General features: G+C 33.3%; 2 protein-coding genes across 2 annotated transcripts in view; both read left to right on the top strand.

Moving 5' to 3' along the window:
• Nucleotides 1-1,134, top strand: part of LOC133320015 (uncharacterized) — a 2,017-nt gene extending 883 nt beyond the window's left edge. The window contains exon 2 of the mRNA XM_061526554.1: nt 1-1,134. This exon is cut by the window's left edge and continues 105 nt beyond it. Coding sequence (XP_061382538.1) covers nt 1-1,134 — 1,134 coding nt within the window.
• Nucleotides 1,135-10,198: 9,064 nt separating this feature from the next.
• The window catches only part of LOC116777148 (TWiK family of potassium channels protein 7-like), a 33,847-nt gene continuing 22,252 nt past the window's right edge, over nt 10,199-21,793 (top strand). Inside the window, exon 1 of the mRNA XM_032670532.2 lies at nt 10,199-10,409. The gene's annotated coding sequence lies outside the window, so the exon portion shown is untranslated. The remainder of the gene's footprint in view (nt 10,410-21,793) is intronic.

Here is a 21,793-nt window from a genome sequence, read left to right as displayed (position 1 = left end):
AAGGCCATTAGAGGATTCAGGACAGTGTCCACCTCTGCTGCTCTCGCACTCGCCCTGTTCACCCCCCTGGATCTTAAGGTCAAAGAGGCGAACCGGGTCGAAGCTACGCGCCTCACCGGCTCGTCCCCACTACTTCCGGCTCACATCACACTGGAGTCTCCAACTCCTCCACATCTTCTCCTTCATCCAGCCCACAGACATACATACGACTCACACACGTTCTGGACCCAAAACGAGGTCCAGGAATTTCAGTCAAGAGCTCACCCTAACACCACCCACACCTTCACCGATGGGAACAAACTTGAGGATGGTACGGTCGGGGCGGCCTTCGTCAGTTATGATCGAGGACGCAATCCTGTCAGTAAGAAGTTCAAGCTCCACAACAGTTGTACTGTTTTCCAGGCTGAGCTTCTAGCCATCCTCAAAGCTTGCGAATGGGCCTCTTCCAACCAACATACAAGCACGGTTATTTATTCAGATAGCAGCGCTGCCATTCTCGCCATCCAGAACCGCAGCAACACACACCCCTTGGTTGCGAAAATACACTCGACAGTACACCACACGTCCGGGTCCATCGAATTCGCGTGGGTCAAGGCCCACGTGGGTATAGTGGGGAATGAGGCTGCAGACACCGCTGCCAAGCGGGCGGCTAAGCTCCACAAAGCCCCGGACTACACACAATTTCCTATCGCCTTTATAAAACACTATACACGATCACTCCACGCCTCAGTCTGGCAGTCTCGATACGAGAGCGAGCCACAAGGACAACACACTAAACAACACCTCCCTACAATTAAACACATAATTAAATTACACTCACTTGCTCACAACACATTCACACTTACCCAAACACTTACAGGACACGCCTACACAAAACAATATTTACACCGGGTTAAGGTCACGGAGGATGCTGTCTGTCCGTGCGATGGTACCACGGTGCAGTCAATGGGACACGTGCTCGAGGACTGCCCGCGGTTCATCGCCCCGAGATCCGACCACCAGATAATCTGCAGCCACGCCGGGGTCTCTCCGTTCAACATGGCCTCCCTTCTGCAGGACAAAGAAGCAACCATATCTTTTATAAAATTTTCCGAATACATTATCAACCACCTCAAAGCTTTTAACAATACCTAACGTCAATGTAAATTCTTTTCCGTTTCTTTCTTGCTCCATCTCAACTGTAAATCATGTATAAAACTAATTATTAACATGTAAATACAAATCTTTACACTTTGGCTGTCACTGGACGTGCACCAGCAGCCATAACCAATTAATGTAAATAATCTTTCTTTGTTTTCTTTTGTTATACATGTACATATACTTTTGACAAACGCATATATTATTTTAAATGTTATGTTATGTTATGTTATGTTATCTTATAATTAGCACTAAGATTTATCGAATTGTTGTATCTTTCCCTTCTCCTTTATTTTTATTTAATATCAGCTGTAGTTATTAGACATAAGAAATTTTGTTTACATTTTACCTCATCCTTAGCTATAATTATTAATTGTCTCCTTATACTTTTACTTCTTTTTATTAACCTTTGTCGGCTCAGACTCTTAGACATTAAGTTAGCATAAGTTTCATCCTTCTATCACCCTCATTATCACCCTTTGCACTTGGGAGCTGGAGGATCGCTGTATCAAATCGCAAAAGTCCTCCGGCCCCTCGGGCTCCTCATCAGTTCATCGCTTAGTTTTAGTCGTGTCTCCAAATTTTATCAACATTTTTATGTTCATGTGTCTGTATTATTTTACTATTATCGTGTTTGTTTTATTTACCATATGTGTAGAAAAAAATTATTTACCCGTAGTCAATATATTTAGTTAAAAAAAAAAAAAAAACCTAACCTACCTCCATAATTTGTGCCAGCGACACCACAGATCCAGACGATATAGTCAGAGCCCTACTCGACAACTTTTACCCTGACGACTCGACAGAAACAGCGACTTAGACATAAGCCAAGGGCTCATATGGGGGACTTTCTTGAGATTCCGGAGAACCTCTAAGCGAGCACCCCATACTTGATGGAATGACCTCTGACATCTGTCTAGAGTTTTTCCTTACTTTTCCCAAACTCGTCACAGACATCAGGATGTCTGTCTCTAAAGTACTTTATCCGACATTAGAAGAGTCTTTGTTTACATCATTTTCTAAACTAGATTTTCAATTCTGATTCCGGCCGCAGTCACATACGACCGCTGCCATATGTGCAGACATGGACCAGATCAGACAGGGCAAGACTGACAAATTGCTTACTGTCGATATATCTAAAGATATTAAGGCTGCCTTCGATAATGTTTGATGGCCTGTGCTCTACCACAGGATGAGGCATATTGACATTGACATTGACATTGACATTGACATTGACATCATCACCCTATGCATCTTTGGACTGGACGACAATTCGATACCACGTCGACAATTGAACACCAGTCAATTGTAAGCACCGGCTGTTAATGCCAACATCATTGTATTTCGAAATAAAAAAAAAAAAAAAATAATCAAGGTAACTTTACATTACTCCCATTACATAATATACTGTTACTAACCGTGATCACGGTTGCTGAAAAGTAACCGAAACGTCGGGAGTGTGTAGTTTCTTACAAAAATAAAGCAGGCGTAGTATATCCGAATAATATTAGTTTCATTTACATATATCGGCTCAAGCAGCTTCAATGACGGATGCAACATGAAAATAACTCAAGAGTGGCATCAATTATTATAACAACTTATTGGTCGTCGTTACTATTGTTAAAAGTAAAACGAAATCAAAGACAATAGAACTATGTTTGAATTCTGGTATAAATATGACGTCTGGACGCACGACAGCGAACTGCAGGGTTCAGCGAGTGCGGATCATAAAGAATGTGATTATGAAGAACCTTCGAGAAATACAAGAACATTTAGAAGAATTGAAGTTTCATTTTAAAATATCTGGAACGTACTGAAACAAGTGACATTAGTGACGTCAGCGAGGCTGGCGTCCTGTCTTTAAAACAATGAATTTGTAATAAAATCCGACATATAGTATATATATGTTAGTGACATCTAGTCGCCAGGTCGTACACTACGGAGCAGTGAGGTTTACTATTCTTGCAGTCATTCATTATCATATAATTGAAGTTTCATTTTAAAATATCTGGAACGTACTGAAACAAGTGACATTAGTGACGTCAGCGAGGCTGGCGTCCTGTCTTTAAAACAATGAATTTGTAATAAAATCCGACATATAGTATATATATGTTAGTGACATCTAGTCGCCAGGTCGTACACTACGGAGCAGTGAGGTTTACTATTCTTGCAGTCATTCATTATCATATACGCGTGCTTTCTGAAGAGTGTCAAATTATTACTGCAGATATTTATAAACTGCCTTCTCCTATTTGATTAACGTGCTTGATTTATTTAAAGAATTATTTCAAGTAAAAACTTTGTATTGTACAAAAATTTGTTGCCGCTAATTTATGAAATGTTCTGACTCATTATAAAGATAGTTTTTTGACGGATACCTAGCTGATGTAACCAAGGCTACTTTTAAATTAAAGGTACATTTTTTTTAATATATATTTTTTACTAGTATATTTAATAAGAGGGTAAGCTAACCTACTATAGCTAAACTGACACTAATTTACTTTTATATGCGATCGAATATTCCGAAGTGAAATAATGATGTCGCAACAGAGAAACGTCGTATGGAGCAGTATAAATAGGGACTGCACTCGGGTTCAAAACAAATAACTACGTTAGCGCTTTAGTTACACAAACACGTTCCCATAGAAATAGCTGATAAGGATTTTCTTGGACAAGAAGTAATGTTAATTTATGATTAATTGACACTCAGGAATGAAGTTGTTGTTTCTCAAGTATGTTAAACTATGTAAAACTTAAACCGAAGAATGATGCCCATTGATCTGGAATGTTAAGAAGGACTTAAGAATTATATAAATACAGTTTCACAATTTTACTAGTTTTTATACACTGCACAAGCTTAGGTCGTACATGAAGTTACGTTTTAAGATTTATTATAAATAAAATTAGTTTAAAGTATTCTTGGGGTTTACTTCAGCCTTCTGTCTGTACCTAACATGACTCGTTTCATAATACAGGTAGCGATGTTAACCTGCAATTATTCTATTTAATAAGAAATATCACCTACCCTTAGAGCTGTAAATCTAAGGCACCGGCTTCAGAAGATAATATGTTAAGAAATCGTATATATTTAGTAAGATACTAAATTATATTATTGGAAATTAAATAAAAATAGTGTTCCTTTATCTACCATAGGTGTTTGGTTGATTTTTGTGCAAACATTTAGAATTAATTTTTAGATAGGTTAAAGTAGGAAATAGTATTAAAGTGAATAAAAATATTTTTTGTTTTTTAGGTCCCATGTATATTGATCCGTGTTATTAAAATATATGTAAATAAAAATAAATTTTAACCAACTGGCAGTTTTGCATTAAACATCAATCTCAAAAAATCTTGTACAATGTAATAAAAAAAAAAGTAATGAAAGAAAACTTATAATATATAATATTATGTAAAACTTATAACATTATTTCCTTTCGACTACATGTATACTACCCTCTTCTGCTGTTTTGAGTTTGAAAATTTTGATGTTGATAAGAAACTATAAAACGCAAAAAGTCTTTAACTTGTTTTAACAAAATCAAAGTGTTCGAAGTCAATCTTCAACCCCGACACCCTTCCTCCCCCCCCCCCCCCGCCCTCACCTCCACACCCGTTCCGTCCTAGCTACTCACAAGCCAAACGGTTCACTCACCCTATAACAACCTTTATACTAACAAACGGTTTCAAGGAGGTATCGATACTGCTTAGTTACTTTTAGTAGGAGATGAACTGTTACTCTTATGGAAATAGTTAAAGGAATTACAATTATGTTCAACTTCATTTGAGTTAATTTTTTATAAAATATTAAGCTTTTAGGCTTTGTATAGTTATAAAAAGAATAACTAATTAAATTTTCATGTTTTGTATATTAAAAAAAAATGAATTTTTCACTTTATGTTATATATATATTTTAATTTATGTAATGAAAAAATATGCATAATATTTGGGAGGTGTAACTAGAGCTGGGGACGACGACGGACATTTTATGCAAACAAACGGAACTAAACCCAAGTAAATATTTGTAGAGGACCAGTTGTTTACTTTAATTCTAGAATACTATTTTATTGCAGTTTTGCCTAAGTGTTTTCTTAAGCGTCAGATAGAATGTAATGGTATTATGAATGACTTGTCAGTTAGAAATATAATAAATACCAACAGTTCGTAGCTGTTACTTTGGTTCAATTATAAAACGGTTGAGAGGAATGTCGAAAAACTTAACAAGAAAAGTAAAAACAATTTTAATTTGGTCTGTTCGTAATTCTCTTGAGGCTCATCTCCGAAGTGACACAGAAACTTTATGCAGTAGGTTCATTGAAAGAAGCTTGTTTATTTTGTGAGGTCGCTGACATTTGTTCTCTTCACCTCCTTCATCATGTTTCACAAACCTTTCACCTACTTGTATACAAAATGAGCCTTTGTGCTGCTACTCTTGATTCATTCGTCAGAGTGTAGACTGGTAAGCTGTGAGCTTCACGACCACCGAAAACTTTCATTACCTATAGCATTATATATTTTCTGATAATACATTGTGAAATCAAAATCAACGGATTCTTAAAAAAAAATAATAATTCTTAATCGAAATTACCGTCACTAATAACGCTAAAGAGACGAAATTAGTCTCTGTTTTGGTGATTTTGTGGAGGATGAACTCTCACTGTATTCTCCAACCTCCAGTACACAGATATTATCGTTGCAGCACATTTTATATCCAAACTAATCACCAACTTTTCTCTCATCTCCGTTACGAAAATAGCCGATACATTGAGAAACTTTAGTGATTGTAACTTCGTTAATTTTCTGTGCGAAAATATTCTCTTAGAAAAAAATGCTGTGAATATCGAATATAAGTTTTTATAAATTCATGACTTTCTCTTACTCTTTATTTAGTTTCCGTCGGCCATATCTATAAAGTTAAATAACGAATTCAATTTCCAATTATTTGCTCCGAGTTTCAATAACTTGAGTGCAAAGAAAACTATTAGAATGATTATGATTAAAAAAATGTATATTTTACATTAATTTTAAGTGGAGTTTAATTGGAATTCAATACGGCTGTAATAGCTAGGTGGCGAAGATATGCATTCAGCGATACTTAGCTCATCGACGACTGGATACCGATGAGCTAAGCCTGTGTACGAGCAATTACATCGAACACGTTAATCTTTCTTCCAAATTGTAATTCTCTTTAAGTTGTGGGCCACTACTCGTATAGCCAAAGTATTGGTCATGAATAGAGAATTATTCGTATTAAATGTTTTATTGTTCCATTACTGAGAAAATAGCCATTAATCAATACTGAAGTATTCACGCCCTTCGTGAAAATACCTTAATACATTTTATTTGATTTATGACTTAAATTTCAAAATTCTAGTTTTTATTTCTTTGGATTACCTTTATGAAAATGGACGGGTCGGAGGATGGAATACTCATCTTAATATTTGAATATCTGTGTTTTTTTTTTGTTTATTTTAGCAGAATCGGAAGCAGTTAACGAATCAATACATATCTCATAGTTATTAGTCTAACAAGTTTTGCAATTGAGTTTAATTAAGGAAGTAAAAAGTTTTTTAGGAAATATAACTTACATATTTTTTTACCGACTGTAATATAAGATGTTATAAAAGAAAATAATTTGAAGTGTTCAAACGACCTTCTTGTCAATATGGATTCATTAAGATTTAAGTTATTATCAATGGTTTTCAGCGCATTTATTAGAACCTACTCAAAAACCAGTACTAACATAACGTCACAGGGCCGACAGTGAACGTCAACAAGATCTGAACCTCTTTATGACCTGCCGGACGTTAAATTATGTTGTTCATTCTCATACATTAAAAATCAATAACAATAGTTTTATAAACCATTAAATTTGATTTGTAATGTTATAATTATCGATACATGTAAATAATATTAGAGTGTCCCTTTGTAATTTTGAAATAAGTGTTTTTAGGACATGTATATTTTTGTCTGTCTGTTTGTTCCGCATAATCTCTGAAATGGCTAGACCGATTTTGATTGGACTTTTATTGGCAGGTAGCTGAAGTAATAAGCCATACCTTAGGCTACTTTTTATCCTGATCCTGACGGAGTCGCAGACCCAGCAGACGAAGTCCCAGGTTTAAATAAAGCTCGAGAGAATCACTAATTTACGTTCGATTGACTTTCATAACAAAGGGGAGCATGTAAAACACATGCCTGATCTGGGGTCCCACAGAGTGGCAGGGCGGCCCTCGGTTCATTTCACGCTGAATGTCACTGACCTATGAATAAAAAGCTTCCTTTAAAGCAGCTGCAAGTGTATCTGTGTCAAAATTGAAATTGCTATACAATACAACTTATAAAGTAAGTAATAATTTAAAGATATAATTTTTTTTTAAATGTTTGCTTGAACCAACAAGAAGTAATAAGTAAGGCTCTATATTGTAAACGCATAATTATATTATACATAAAAAATAGATATTTTAGAATTTCGGAGATTTATCTGTGCCCCTTAATATAACAGATAGTAAATTATGAATAAAATAAAATAGGATGTACACATGTAGGGTACGTATTTTAAGCTTTTATGAGGGATTAATGCAGTATATGCAAAGGTATATAATCCCATCATACGAAGTCTAAATACTTAAATATTTTCTAGAAGTAGTAAATACAGCTTGCCTAGGTTTGGTTATAATCCCTGATATAACTATATTGGAAACTTTAAAAAGATAATTTTGATAAAATCTTTCAAAAACACCTGAACTAGTTTGTATTTTATGTTTCTTAGAAGACATTAGTCTGTAAATTGTTTAAAAGTCTTTCCACATGGGATAATCAACACTTTGCTAATCCTATACGACTATACCCTAAAGGTCTTGGACACAACGTCTTATTGAGGCTTAGTGAGACCAATCAATATAAGTGTCGGATGTTGGATTTGGTGTGGCGGCGGAAGAGGGTCTCGTGCACCGACGGCGTCTTTCATAGGGCTAGAAAGCTTACTGCCTCATACTCCTTACAGACAGCGTGTGAAGCTATTGTGTCCACAAAAATAATGATACATAAAAAATGTCCTCAACTTCATCGCACTAGGGATAGCACCAATAATAGTGAGAGATCTCTAAAACAATAGCACACAAATTTTAAAGCAGGCTTTATAAAATTTTAAAAACAGATCAACAATAAAACGCAATTAAAGTAAACAGGTATGCTCTTTCGTTTATAAAAACCAGTCCGCATCACAACCACCTAAACGAAGAGGTATAAAAGTACTTATGACTGATCACAGAAAACATCCCCCGCTCTTGTGTTAAGATAACTTTGGCAAAAACGAGAAAAGGAGAAGATTAAAGATGTAAGAAAGTTTTGGTGGCCTTCAAAAATATATCAAAATGAGTAATGTTAATTTAACATTGAGTACTTTATCCCGAAAGATACCTGACAATATTACACGATTAGAATTTACATTCCAAAATAAATAATATGATAAGTAACTTTATGAAAAATTATGTGTCCGTTTGTTAAAATTACTCATAAAATTACTGTTTTTTAGAAAGCTTTAAAATAACAGCATCTTTTTAAATTTAAAGAACGCCACGTGAATGTTAGATTTAGTAAGTAGGTGTAAATGAGATTATGATGAAATTTGAGGAGAGCATCCCCACTCTACAGACAGTGAAAATAATAAGAATAGCGTTAGGTCAGTGACTTCTATTTTTCATATTGAATACTTAATAAAAAGAAACGAAAAGCTTCTATATATATATATTTTTAATAATAAAACTTGTATATTTAGGCTGTATACGTAAAGAGTAAATGAAATCAGTTGTATACACTCATATAACAGGTAAGAGACTCTGTCCGCGGGTACTACTGTTCTATTGAATACTTCAATGTAAAAAGTTATCCGTTAGTTTCAGGCAGTCTGAAGAATATTATAAGCTTTCCACTGTTCCTGCTGTGAATGTGAAGAGAAGCTTCGGGGATGTTGAGAGGACGTCCAACACCTTGGTTGGAGATCCAAACACGAGAACGAACAGTTCCGGTTTAGTTATAGCTCAAGGGGATTGTATTATTTATATATTTTAATGAAAATAAAAGAAAGTCGCAAACTTATAGCAAGAATAAAATTAAACGTAACAGCCGTTCCTGACAGTAAAAATATAAAAAAATAATAATACGACAGCAGCAATAATGGTAAAATAGAAAACAGAGATAAATAATCATTGTACTTTATTGATTATACTAAAAAGTATGATTTTATTTTCATTAAAATATAATTTGTTTAGTAATGGTGAGTTTGTGAAGCGCGAAGATTACGTTTACGTTGTATACACAATAATCTAAAACATATGTAGTCAATTAATTTGTTGGTTTATTACGTTAAAAGGAATGCTAATGAAATAAAATACCCATCTTTTAAATATTTAACTAGCTGTGTAAACTTAAGAACAATAAAATTTAGTTACATATAAAAAATACTAAGAGCAAAATAAATATTTAAGGAGCTTTGGATAAGGTTTGAAAAATAAATGAGTGAAGGGGTCCTGAGGAGTGGCGTAGTAACGTTTGAACTGGCGTTAATCAACGATTATGAGAGTAGGTTTACACCTTTTTGATGAGAACTCAATTTTGTATTAATTTTATTTATGTCACGCTTGATTCCTTTTGATATTAAATGATTAATTTTCTTTGTAATAGGGTTTGTTTGACTTTTAACATTATTAATTTAAAATTATAGGATTAAGAGAAGTTAAAAATGCACGAGCAAATGACTAGAAGCGTGCATGTATAACTAAGTCTCCAAGGAATCTTATAGACAATATTATATTCTGTTCTTCCTATATGAATTATATTCGACATTATATTCAGTAATATTTCGCATGATCACGTCACGTCTGTAAACAGTATCAAGTTTGTAAACTACACCGCATTAATAACGTCGAAGGTCGTACTAATCTGATTGATGTGCAATTTATTATAATAGTACAAAGAAATGCTTTCTATGGTGTCGGAACGTTGCGCGCGCACGATCCTACAGTTTGCACTCGGTATTCGGCAGTCACTCTCGCTCGAGTCGAGACCAGCGTCGGACGTCGTAGTAAACGGTTTAACTGACGAGCGAGTCAACGAAACTTTCGCACGTGAAGTGACTGTGTGCTCGGTGTTACCGGAAGTATGTGAAAATACTCTGATAATTATTGTTATTTTATAAAAAAATTGAGTTATTTTAAGTAATTGTTTGCGATTTCTGTGAAAAGTGAGCAGACTTTCTTCCCACAGATGTTTCTGTAAGTTTGTGCGACATTTAATTAAGACTTAATAAATGATAAAAATGTTAATAACGAGGACAACACTTATAATATTTTATTACTATTATATTAATAAGTATCGAGAATATTAACGATTGTATAATAAAATTAAGACATCTTTTCATTTATGGCTGCCAACTGAGATAATTAAGAACCCATAGCTGAGAGTAACGGTTATTGCTCTGAACGTAATTGACAATATTTCTTTCTTTGGCACGCGTTCATTACATCCGTGAACATAATTACTTTGAGCCATCCAAGAACTTTACCAAAAGCACTCTCTTTCAAACATAGGACGGTAGAAATTAAGGGCGATTACCTCAGACATTAAACAGTTCTTTTGACAATACTCTAAAGAAACCGGTTGATGGTCCTTTATATCTTAATTTAAATTCAGAGCTTCAAATATTTCTATGAAATATTCTATTCATTCTGTAATTATTGGAACATCATGGAATTAAGGAAAAATATATAAAAACCACTTTCTCTGTTATTATGATCATTCTTTTTTAAATAAGTTTAGGGAGAGGTCGGGGACGTGGAAAAGAAAATCATTTGAGAAATTGATAACAAGTACTAATCAAACAAATGGTAAAGTTAATTTTAGGAATAGAGTGAAATTTCTTCAGACGCTCAGTTCGCAAAGTTTTCAATTGTAATTATCGCCAATAGCAATTCTCTGCAGACTTCTTAATTACAGGTTGTCGCACTCCTTATGAATTTTAATGAATGTAAGATTTTTTACAAATTTCATTCTTTTATTAATTTATGAAAAACGAGATTACAATACGATCAGTTTCTTCATTTGACTCATATTCCGTTACTATTGAACATTTTTATCATTTCATTAAATCAACAGCAAAAACAATTGAAAATAATACACTTAAGTTTCGAAAACATATATTACTTGCAGAAATTTTGGAAAATATCCAAAATGTATAATATAATATGGTAAATTTTCTGTACCCTTACCACGAGTATACAAAGTCTAACTAAATACAAACAATAAGCAGTTTATATTTATGTACTCACGCTGATTCTATTATCTGTGAAGATTTATGTTTCAAAAACAAAAAAACTAGCCACGTTTAGTTTGTAAGGCAAACTCATAGTAAGGGTACTGTGTACTCTCTATGTACACTCTGATTGGTTTTTATAAATACACTTTAATATAAGGTAATGACTGACCTGAGATAAATAATGTTATTTAATCTATCATTACCTGGACTTGCTATTATTCTGAAGAAAATATTTTGAGGAAAAAACTTAACCAACTGCTTAAAACAGGAACAAATCGTATAAAATAAATTTTCATACAACCGTTATATAAAATAAAAGCCATCGATCGTCTTTTTAGAAACAAATTTCTGTCGAAGGGCCATCAAAAAAGTAGAAAGTGTAAGAACATAATATAGCGATATCCTTTTTACTAAAAGCTAAGAGTCGGCAGATGGAGCAGCCAATAAATAAGTTATCAAAGCATAATGGAGTGCGACAGGTAGCGCCGTAGTCCGATCTGAGGCGCTTTTATTACGGTCAGGGCAGCTTGGCTTGTTCGATTGACGTTTCATGACATTCCTATTTAGAAGATTCCAATTTGTTGGTTTTCATTTGCTGATGGAGACTTCTTTTTATTTTATTTTATCCCTTGATCTTGCGTTTTTCTTGAATCAATGTGACTATATTGGACTTTTTATTAATTCAATTATTATTTACTTTGGCTACAGTTGAACAATGACAATATCGAATTTTATAGATCGATTTAAATCTTTTTATAGGAAGTTGAAGACATACAAAATTACTTTTCAAAAACAAGAATTCTTGAGTAATCAGCTGTGGATTATTTTCAAATATATAATGGTAAATCATTGTCAACTTATCGATGTTTAAATACTGTAATGATCTGACTATATGACTGGAACATATATATAATAAGAATTCATTCAAAATATGCTGTGCAGGGAGTTAGCAATAGGTGAAAAAGTTAAAAACAAAATAAACTAGATAAGACTGTGACTGAGACTAATGCTATACAAGGTGCAACTCCTCACATACATGAAGTACTGAGCTCTGAGCTGATGCACGTGGACACCCAATTGGACTTCTTACCTCCTTTTAAAAATAAGTTGTGAGAATTAATCCATGATTACGTGTTCACAGCCATTATGTAAGACTAGTAATACTATCTTACTGCGTGTAGTTCATGCGCTTCTATAATTGATTGTGTTTTAAAGAACTATTTGACATGATGACGACGGCTACTTTTTAGGATTTATCCTCGCCTTTGAGAGGATGTCTATTCACATCTTCATATCAGGCATAAGCAACCGCTATAGATTAAAATCTCTGGTGAGTTTTTTCTAAAGAATTAGTCCAAGAGACAGCAGGTAATTGAAAGATCGAAAACGCACTTTTATTACGGATATCCATAACCTACCGTGACATCCTCCCTCAGACAGGCCATAAACATGTTTGCTATAGTAGAGGCACATTAAAAAAATCCACGAGAGAGCAGCGTATAATACGATTTCCGAATTAGGTTAGATTTTAGAAACTTCTCCTTAAATCCTCTAAGATAGTTAAACGCGGAGATATTTACAAACATATACTCACAGTAAGAAAGATGATCAGACGGACAATTGCTTAGCAGACATTTTTAATTATATATGCTTTTATAAATATTCTTTGAGCTATTAACACTGAATAAAATGACAAGCTTTACCGGTTTTATATTGTGGGGCTTTGGAATGAGAACAATTCTCTTGAAGGCGAAATTGTTACGAGATTTCTGTCCGGAATTTAATCTAACTCCGAAATAGATATTTGGTCAAGAGTAACACCTACATTTAAATTCCACGATTGTTGTGGAAATTGGTTGTTAATCAAGGAAGCTACAAGAACTGGTGATTCAACTTAGATAATTTTTAGCAGAAAAAATAATGTTAATGAAACATAACCCATGAGATTTAAGTTATCAACTGATCTAAAGCAGCATTACTTTTAGGTTTTGTTGGAATTGGTTATGTATAAAGACTACGATACCATTTATATCTGGGATTGGTCTTTTAGATTAAAATACAGATTGTAACTTTGAAAATGAAGAGTTTTACTCACTAACGGTTAATACAATTATAATCAACCAAATTAATTATATTCATTCATGATAAATAGCCGCATTGTAAATTAAACTGCGAATGTTCGAGAGAAAGGGGATTTATTATTATGGTTAATTAAAACACAAAACGTGTTGTTCAATAAATAATTAACTTTCTATCGCTTTTTTACATTCGAGATTTATTTCCTTATTAGAAGTAATAAAAAAAAAACTCAAATTGATAAATACAACACAAACTTTAGTAAATATTTATTGTATTCGTGATTTGCAATATTATGTGTCACGTTTGGAATAGCCGATGTCAATGATGTTTGAGAGTTTGATGTGTTTGCATTAATGGTGCAAAAGTTAGGAGACGTCTTGTCTGCGGCCACTCAGACCATCCGGCCTTATGGTATGAGTTTCAAAGTTAGGACGGCCGAGTGGCAACGCTGATGTGACGTCATTACTCATGAAGAGTTATCGGTACTCGGATAAAGGTTGGGGGAGAATGTCGTGGCTCGTCCTTATTGAGGTTATATCCGTTTGTAACATACATCCTTACCTTATTTGTCACGTTTACTTTATTATTGTCGTGAGTATGATGAATTCGGTTGAAAGATAATTTATAATTATTTCAGACGTAAGTAAATCCTACAATAAATTTAGCTCCATCTAGATGATTGTAGGATTAATAGGTATATAATACATTTACATTTGCTATTAAAATTTATTGTTTACTATAATATCTGTTTTTGTTTAACGATTCCAAATAACATGAAATAATAAAGAACTTAAAGAAAACAAAACAACTGATGTTCCTTCATATCCAAAAAGTAATAAATACTTACTACGACTTCGTTCGATATGGAAACTCAATACAAGAAAATATATTTGTCAAATTAAGTGTACAAATTGTGCTCTGTTGTCTCGTTCAAAATTAGTAAAACATAGATGCAAACATAATGAAACATGAACATCTATAGCCTTTTTTATTTTATCGGAGTCAGAACAGAATTGTAAATAAAGTCCTTTCAATCCAAAGAAATATATTAATCTGAATTAGCATCCTCGTTATCGGTACGAAACACGCGGTAAGCCGCTAGGAATACTCTCTCTCATCTCTTACTCACTTTATTAAACAAACACCTCTGTATGCCAACGCGGTGTGATAAATAGCGGCGACTAAAGCTAGCACCGTAGAATAATATAATCAGATACGTATATTTAATATATATTTTGTATATATCGGTAAACAGCTACATAAAGTTGCTTGTCCCTTGTCACGTGCCCCTTATGGTCAAGTAAAAATCAGTTTTTATGACTTCAAAAAACGATTCCCAATTATTTTTACGCATCATGCCGCCATGCGAAATATTCACAAATTATATTTTTTAAATAATTTGTTACACTCTCAAGGTTAAGAATAGAATAAAAGTTGAAACGGTGGGGCATCCAGCTGAGATTTTCTATTTAGTAGGGAAAATACGCAGGCATCTAAATTGTAACGCTTAGGAATTGGCGCAATGAAAATTAGTTAAGAAGCTTAAAATAACGATAAACCTACATTGAGAAGTATCCTCGACTATGGTGCTCTTGTTCCGGCAGGCTGTTCACCGTGCCAGTCGAATATTATGGTTAGATCTATTAGAAAAAAATATTACCATTAACATCGTTCCTTTATTTCGGGTTTAATAACAGGACTGAGAATAAACTATGTAGATTTAACATTAATATTGTCAAAACAGATTAATATTAACTCAAAGCTTTGAGTAAATTTAAATATAAATTGAAGATTTTATACAGGGTGTGTCCCTGTATAAAAATATGAAGAATAATTCTTTTTGATTCAAGAGTGGTTAGAACACCGAACTAGTCAGTTACTGAGTAGAACAGAGTTAACCTTTCCACATTTTTTGTTACACAGAAATAGTATGGAATTGGTTCGTTATCATTTTAATAAGCATCAGAAAAAATATATTCTTATCTAAAAACTATCTAATGAGATCTAACACTTTCGCGAGTTTTATTCATGTAAATGTAACTTATATTTCGGATATACTACGCGGATTTTATTATTTTAAAACTACATAATCCCGACGTTTTGGTTACTTTTCAACAACCGTGATCACGGGCGGTGGTGTGATATTTAAAGAGGTTCAATAATTGAGCTCTCCGAACTGTTTTTCAGCCATCAGTTAGGTTGACTCGCTCTTATCTTTAAACCGTTTCAGTCGTAAGATGGATGCATATTTAACCACAGCTCTGGTTGTTATATATAAATTAGAGATATGCGGTTATTACATGGATATTACAAAACATTAAAAATATTAGGAGCTAATAAGGTTACGTTGTATATGGTGTATAATTTTAATTTAAATGTTATTTATTAAGGTCTACTAATTTAGGATTACCATGTAACCTATTATCAAAGAAACAGGCCTATTCATTTTCAATCTTGTATAATAGCTCTAATGACTTCGACTCACCAGGCTGGATAGGCCGCCATTATGCTGACGTCATTACCGCCCTAGTGCTTCCGTTGGCAGCCTTTCTTTGTACCTCCCCATCCCATGTCATCCCCGTGTCCTACCCGCACTGATTGATAACTGTCTTACCCTCAATGCCCAGTCAATATCTATTGGAATTTAATATTGCGTGCCTGAGAGGAAAATCTCCACGCCGGTTTTGTGCGGGGCGCAAATTGTCACTCAAATAAGACGACTCTCAAAGAACCAGAAATGTTTTATATTGTGTTCGTGCGTTTTAATAATGTATTTAACGATATTCTAAAATAGCAATTACACAGTACACTGTTACAGTACACTGACCGCCCTATCTGGTCAAAAATTTAAAGTTTCTTTTTAAATTTACCAATTAAAACCTTTCATTCAACGTCAAAGAAATGAAAAATTGCAAAATCGTATTTTTTGATGAACGCAAAGGAGAACCGCCGGAACAAAAACCTTCCAGAACCATTTATATTAATGTGATAGAGTAGTAGCTTTCGATGGTCGTTAAAATACAGTTTCAATAAATATAGAGATCGCTACGATTGGTCAAACTCATTAAACACAATATTTAATATAATTTTATTTATTAAATATTGTTTTTGGTGTGATTTTATTATTGAGTGTATTAAGTTTGTATTCATTTTTCAATTTAATTATTAAGTTAATTCTATTACAGTGCATAGTGTTTTGTTTATTCGATATAAACGGATGCAAATGGTAATATAATCGTATCATTAAACGTAAATTACAGTTTCTATACAGTACGCGTATATTATTAATAACATTTTTTATTAATAAAGATATTAGGAGGTGACAACTTCAACGTAACATTTGGAAAATATGTACCGAAAACATATTTAAAAAAAATAATAAAAGAAATGAAAAATTGCAAAATCGTATTTGTTAATTAACGTAAAGGAGAACTGCCGCAACAAAAATATTCCAGAACCATTTATATTAATGTGATTAAAACATAAAATAAAAAAATAATATGAAATTAATATGAGTACACAGTGAAAAAGATTTTCAACAATTTTTTTAAATTGAAGTTATCTTAAGAGAAACAAGGCGTCGTTGGTTTAACTTCGTTGAAAGACACATGAAGATTGGAAGCATTTTGAAATGATTTCGATGAGAGTGTTCTTCCAAGTCTTAGCGACAACCTTCAGTTTGTAGATTGATCGTATCGAAACACACCTGTATTGGTGATAAGTACACCTATACTTTCTTCAACTCGTCCGCTCTAATATTCTAATAGTCTTATATTATTATTATTATTCGAACTACCTTTTCTTAAGTCTTGTTAGACACAGAGCGCTTATGTTTCCAGTGATAGTCAAGTTGCTTCATATCAAACATTTGTAATTGTTTGTGAATATTTTCCTTACTGATACATCTTTAGTTTCTTCCAAAAGCCACGAAGATCATAAATCAATGCGGCCTGTTTATTCTTATGTAGTTCTTCTTTCTAGTGACGAGACTTAGGGTTCTGAATAATAATAATTTCAATATTAACAAAATAATTACCGACACAAAAGCTTCTTTAGGATTAACTCTATAATATTACATATATACTTTATAAACGGGGAGGGGCGGTAATCTATACAAGGTAGTACAACATTAAATTGAATATACATGTGTTGTTAATAATACTTAAATCCAAAGTAACCTAATTTTTACTATCACACTAATAGTAATTTCGTAATAGTAATACAGGAACAGATGATCGGGTTTGGGTACAAACTAAAGTGTACACGTGAGGGCCAATCTTCTTCAAAAGTAAGGTGTTTTTTGTGTCTTCTTCTCCACCGTGACTGTATCTGCTGGGTTGCAAGACTTGAACTTCGTGTATACTTCACTCTGCAATGAAGTTTATATGTCAACTTCGTACATCTGAGCTCTCTACAAGCAGGGCCATATGATTTCTGTAATATGTCCAATTGTATCATAACCAGACCCTCGAACACATCTACGTTCAATTTACTGCAACACGACCCTGGCCTCGACGTCTACTTCAACGCGTTAGGCAGCTCTCCTCTCTTGGTTTGTCAGAAGTTATAACATTATTTAAATCCACTGGACTGTTTTATGATTTTATTTAACCAATAGCAACAAGCGCCAGCTAAAGAGTGTTCAAGAAATATCTTGTTGTTATTGGGTATTGTTTTAATTGGTCGAATATATTTAAAATTGAATACTCATGAAATACCAGGAATCTATAAATATCGTTTATGAAAATTATTATCAAACAAGTCATAAATTTTAAGTTTGCATTCAATTATTAGTATATATATTTAGTTATAGATAATTCTCCAACGTACGCCTGTCACCGGCCGGATCTTGTCTAGTATATCTTGTCTTGTCATTCGTTTCAAGGGCTAGTTCATTCGTCCGTGAGACAACGGCTCTTGAATCTATTTTGACGTCACTAATTTTAAATACAAATAAAAAAAAAATTAACTGAATATTCTAAGAAGCCCGACGCAGCCTCTAACCGCACCGTCAAAGCTGGACAAACAAATTCCAAATTTTTTTTCAATTATATATCTCAATGAATGAATGGCTTTTATTTCCTTCGATATGTTTCACAAACTGATAATTTTTGAGTATAAAGATAATCTACCCTTATACTGTTGTGATTGTACTTTGCATTACGCAATGCGAAAATTTATACAATATGCTAGTGAAATACAATATGCGGGCTTCGTAATAAGAATTCATTTCTCATCACAAAAAAGCATTACAAAATCTTTTGGCAGCTTTTTTGATTACGATCCATACAAACAAACAAGAGTCCGCTGTCATCATGACACGCGCTAATAGAATTACCGAGGACTGAGGACCGGGGCCCGGGCCCGGGCCTGGGATTGAAGATTGTCTTGTACATAATGCGAATGGAGCGTGTATTGCATTAACATAATCAGGGTATTGCCAAATATCTTTGTGTGTTATTAGTATTTGGAATATCGTTTTCAGTAACAAAGATTCCTTTAGAAATAGGACGAGAAGGAAATATTTAAGTTTTATTGCAAACATAATTAATGAAAACATTTTTCATCTGACTCGATACTTGACATTTATCTTAAATGTTGAAAAAAAATGTTCTAATTATTTTATAATTATATAAGAAATTCTTATTCTTTCTATTTTACTTATTTTTACCATTTTATAATATAATGTGATAGAATTTGCAGCAAACAAAGTATGCTCAACAAAGACCTTTTTCAATATAACTCATAGTATATACCTACTATAACTGAAGTCATGTCCTTCATTTAGCTGCTTAATTGTCTCTGTTGTATATTCAATTTACAATAACAGTTTACTTCTTGCAATAAATATTTCATCTTCCAAATTGCTTTTATTGTACTCGTTTATACTCGTGGTGTGTTTTAAAGCTCATTACTGCAATCAAATTTATTTTTAATTTATTAGGCATATCGTAAATTATTAATTTTTCACTTGTTTTATAGTCCATATTTTAAAAACATAATTCTTACTGTCATGTTCTATAAGTTCAGCTCGAGTATTAAAATAAAAGTTCTTTATATAATTTAAACTTTGAGGTTTTATTTAATCTCTTCGAGTAGATTTTCCCATTTATTAGAATTATAGAAGATAATTACGGATTTTCAATATGATTATTAGTTTACTAAATATTAGAACTAACATTTATTAGATTGTTAATTTGTGGTTAATTATAAGTCCTTGTAGAGTTTCAGTGAGGAATCAAAATTTTCTTAATTATTACAGAAACCATATCGACCACCTATCCTCACCATATCGAAACTTTTAATATTTTTTTAAATTCCAAATAATGTCACGGATATTTAATAGAGATCGGAAGTTTAGGATGATTGATTTCCTGGAGATGTATCAATTAGATATTGTTAGAGGACGCACTCGCCTCGAGCTGATGGAAACGCGAAGATAATTACAAACAAAATCGACTTGTGCTCGCTCTCCATCTCCTTCAAGATCGTTACGTCTTCATTCACTGTTCTGTGTCTTTATTGAAGCGTGTTAGACATTGGCGTGTACTTAGAGTAGGAACTAATTTGGCTTTCTATTTTGAAATATTGAATTATGTTTTGAAATTAGTTCCTTTCTCATTATTTTACAAAGGAATAATTAATATAAAGCTATTTTTTGATGTTTTCTAAAAGTGTAAAAGAATGTCCCAGAAAATTAATTTCTAAAATACAATCTATGTACATGTATGTCGGCTGTAATGGGCGGTAGTTCTGGAGATCGAATCAAATGCATCGTACGGAGCTAGTTTGAAAACTATTCGGCTCATTGGGCTCGTTGAAGACGGAGGAAGTTGCTCTCAAACTCGCGAGCACTTCAACTACAGCTGATTTGAGAGCTGAATTAATATCTCCCGCTTCGGAAGTATCCCTCTATGTTACATACTGGAATCTGTGAATTGAACTTCACATAAGAACAGGCCGAGGAACAATGAGCTCAGCTCGGCTCGGCTTGTGACCGCCTATTGATATTGAAGCTCTTCAATATTGACCTTGACTGAAATCAACATACTTGGAGCGGTTACTGAAATGATTGAAGTGTGGATGAGATTAAATTGGTGGATGATATAACAGCAATATTAAGTTAATCTTTGCATGAACTGTTTATTTTTATCCCAACTAACACAATAATCTCTGTAGTTTAAATTTAATTGACATGCAGTCATTCTATATATAAAGTAAAACAAATGACAAACATATATACGTTTATAATGTATATTTTCAAGATTTTTAATAAAATATAGCTTTTTGTGATAAAATATTTTAAATCGCTAATTGGTTATGAAACAGGATGATTATTTGGAAAATTGGCGAAGAATTGTAAGATCTTAATTTGTTTAAAAAAGTTTCATAAATTATTTTCCGTTACGAGTTCAATTTATAACTGTCATCGGTCCGCGTACCGCGGAACGGTTCATGATCGATCAAATACAGGAACCTAATCAAAGACGTCCACGCTCCAATGACTTTTTCAGCTTTTCAGCTAACCATTATAATTAAATTACATTTTTGTTTTACTCTCCAAAGAGCTAACTGAAGAAAATACACATCTGATGGATGGGAAAAATTTAGTTTGAAAACATTTTTCAAGCTCAAGGTAAAGATCTATCCAGGATTTCAGTCTTAAAATACATTAAAATTGCTCCAGCAGATAAATGAAGTATTTTATTTATTTTTTTAATGTTATCACTTTGGTATGGAGGTCGAATATAGAAACATACCTTTCCTTATGTGTCACGAATAGTTTTTAGACTTATACGTCATTTTATTAGCACTGAGTTTTACAAACTTCTCAACATTTGTAAAACAATATTTTTTTAATATTTTACAAACAAATAAACATTAAACTTCATATTTACAAATCACAATAAATCATTAAACATTCTTAGGAAGTCCTGATAATGTGTAATTATTAATAGACGACAGTGAGCTAGCGGTAACCTTCTCATGAAATGGAATTGTGTCTATGAAAGAGCTTTACAATTGACTGTATAAAATTTCACAAGACATTAAACTAATAACAAGATAATGATAATAGCAAGATGTATCTATTTGATGCTCCTACTTAAGTTGGGTCGGGATGCCAAATGGTGGCCAATTGTTTGGGACGCACGCGTATAATTATCTGACCGTAGGTGCCACCTAATGGACTCCTTGTGAATTGTTAATGTTCTACAATGCTCTCTCCTCTCCTCTCTCCCTCTGCCTCCCAACCCTGCCAACCTC

This window comes from Danaus plexippus, chromosome Z, assembly GCF_018135715.1.
Source record: "Danaus plexippus chromosome Z, MEX_DaPlex, whole genome shotgun sequence".
Taxonomy (NCBI): Eukaryota; Metazoa; Arthropoda; class Insecta; order Lepidoptera; family Nymphalidae; genus Danaus; species Danaus plexippus.
The sequence above is the reverse complement of the archived record's forward strand: the minus strand, read 5'-3'. Positions and strand labels throughout refer to the sequence as shown.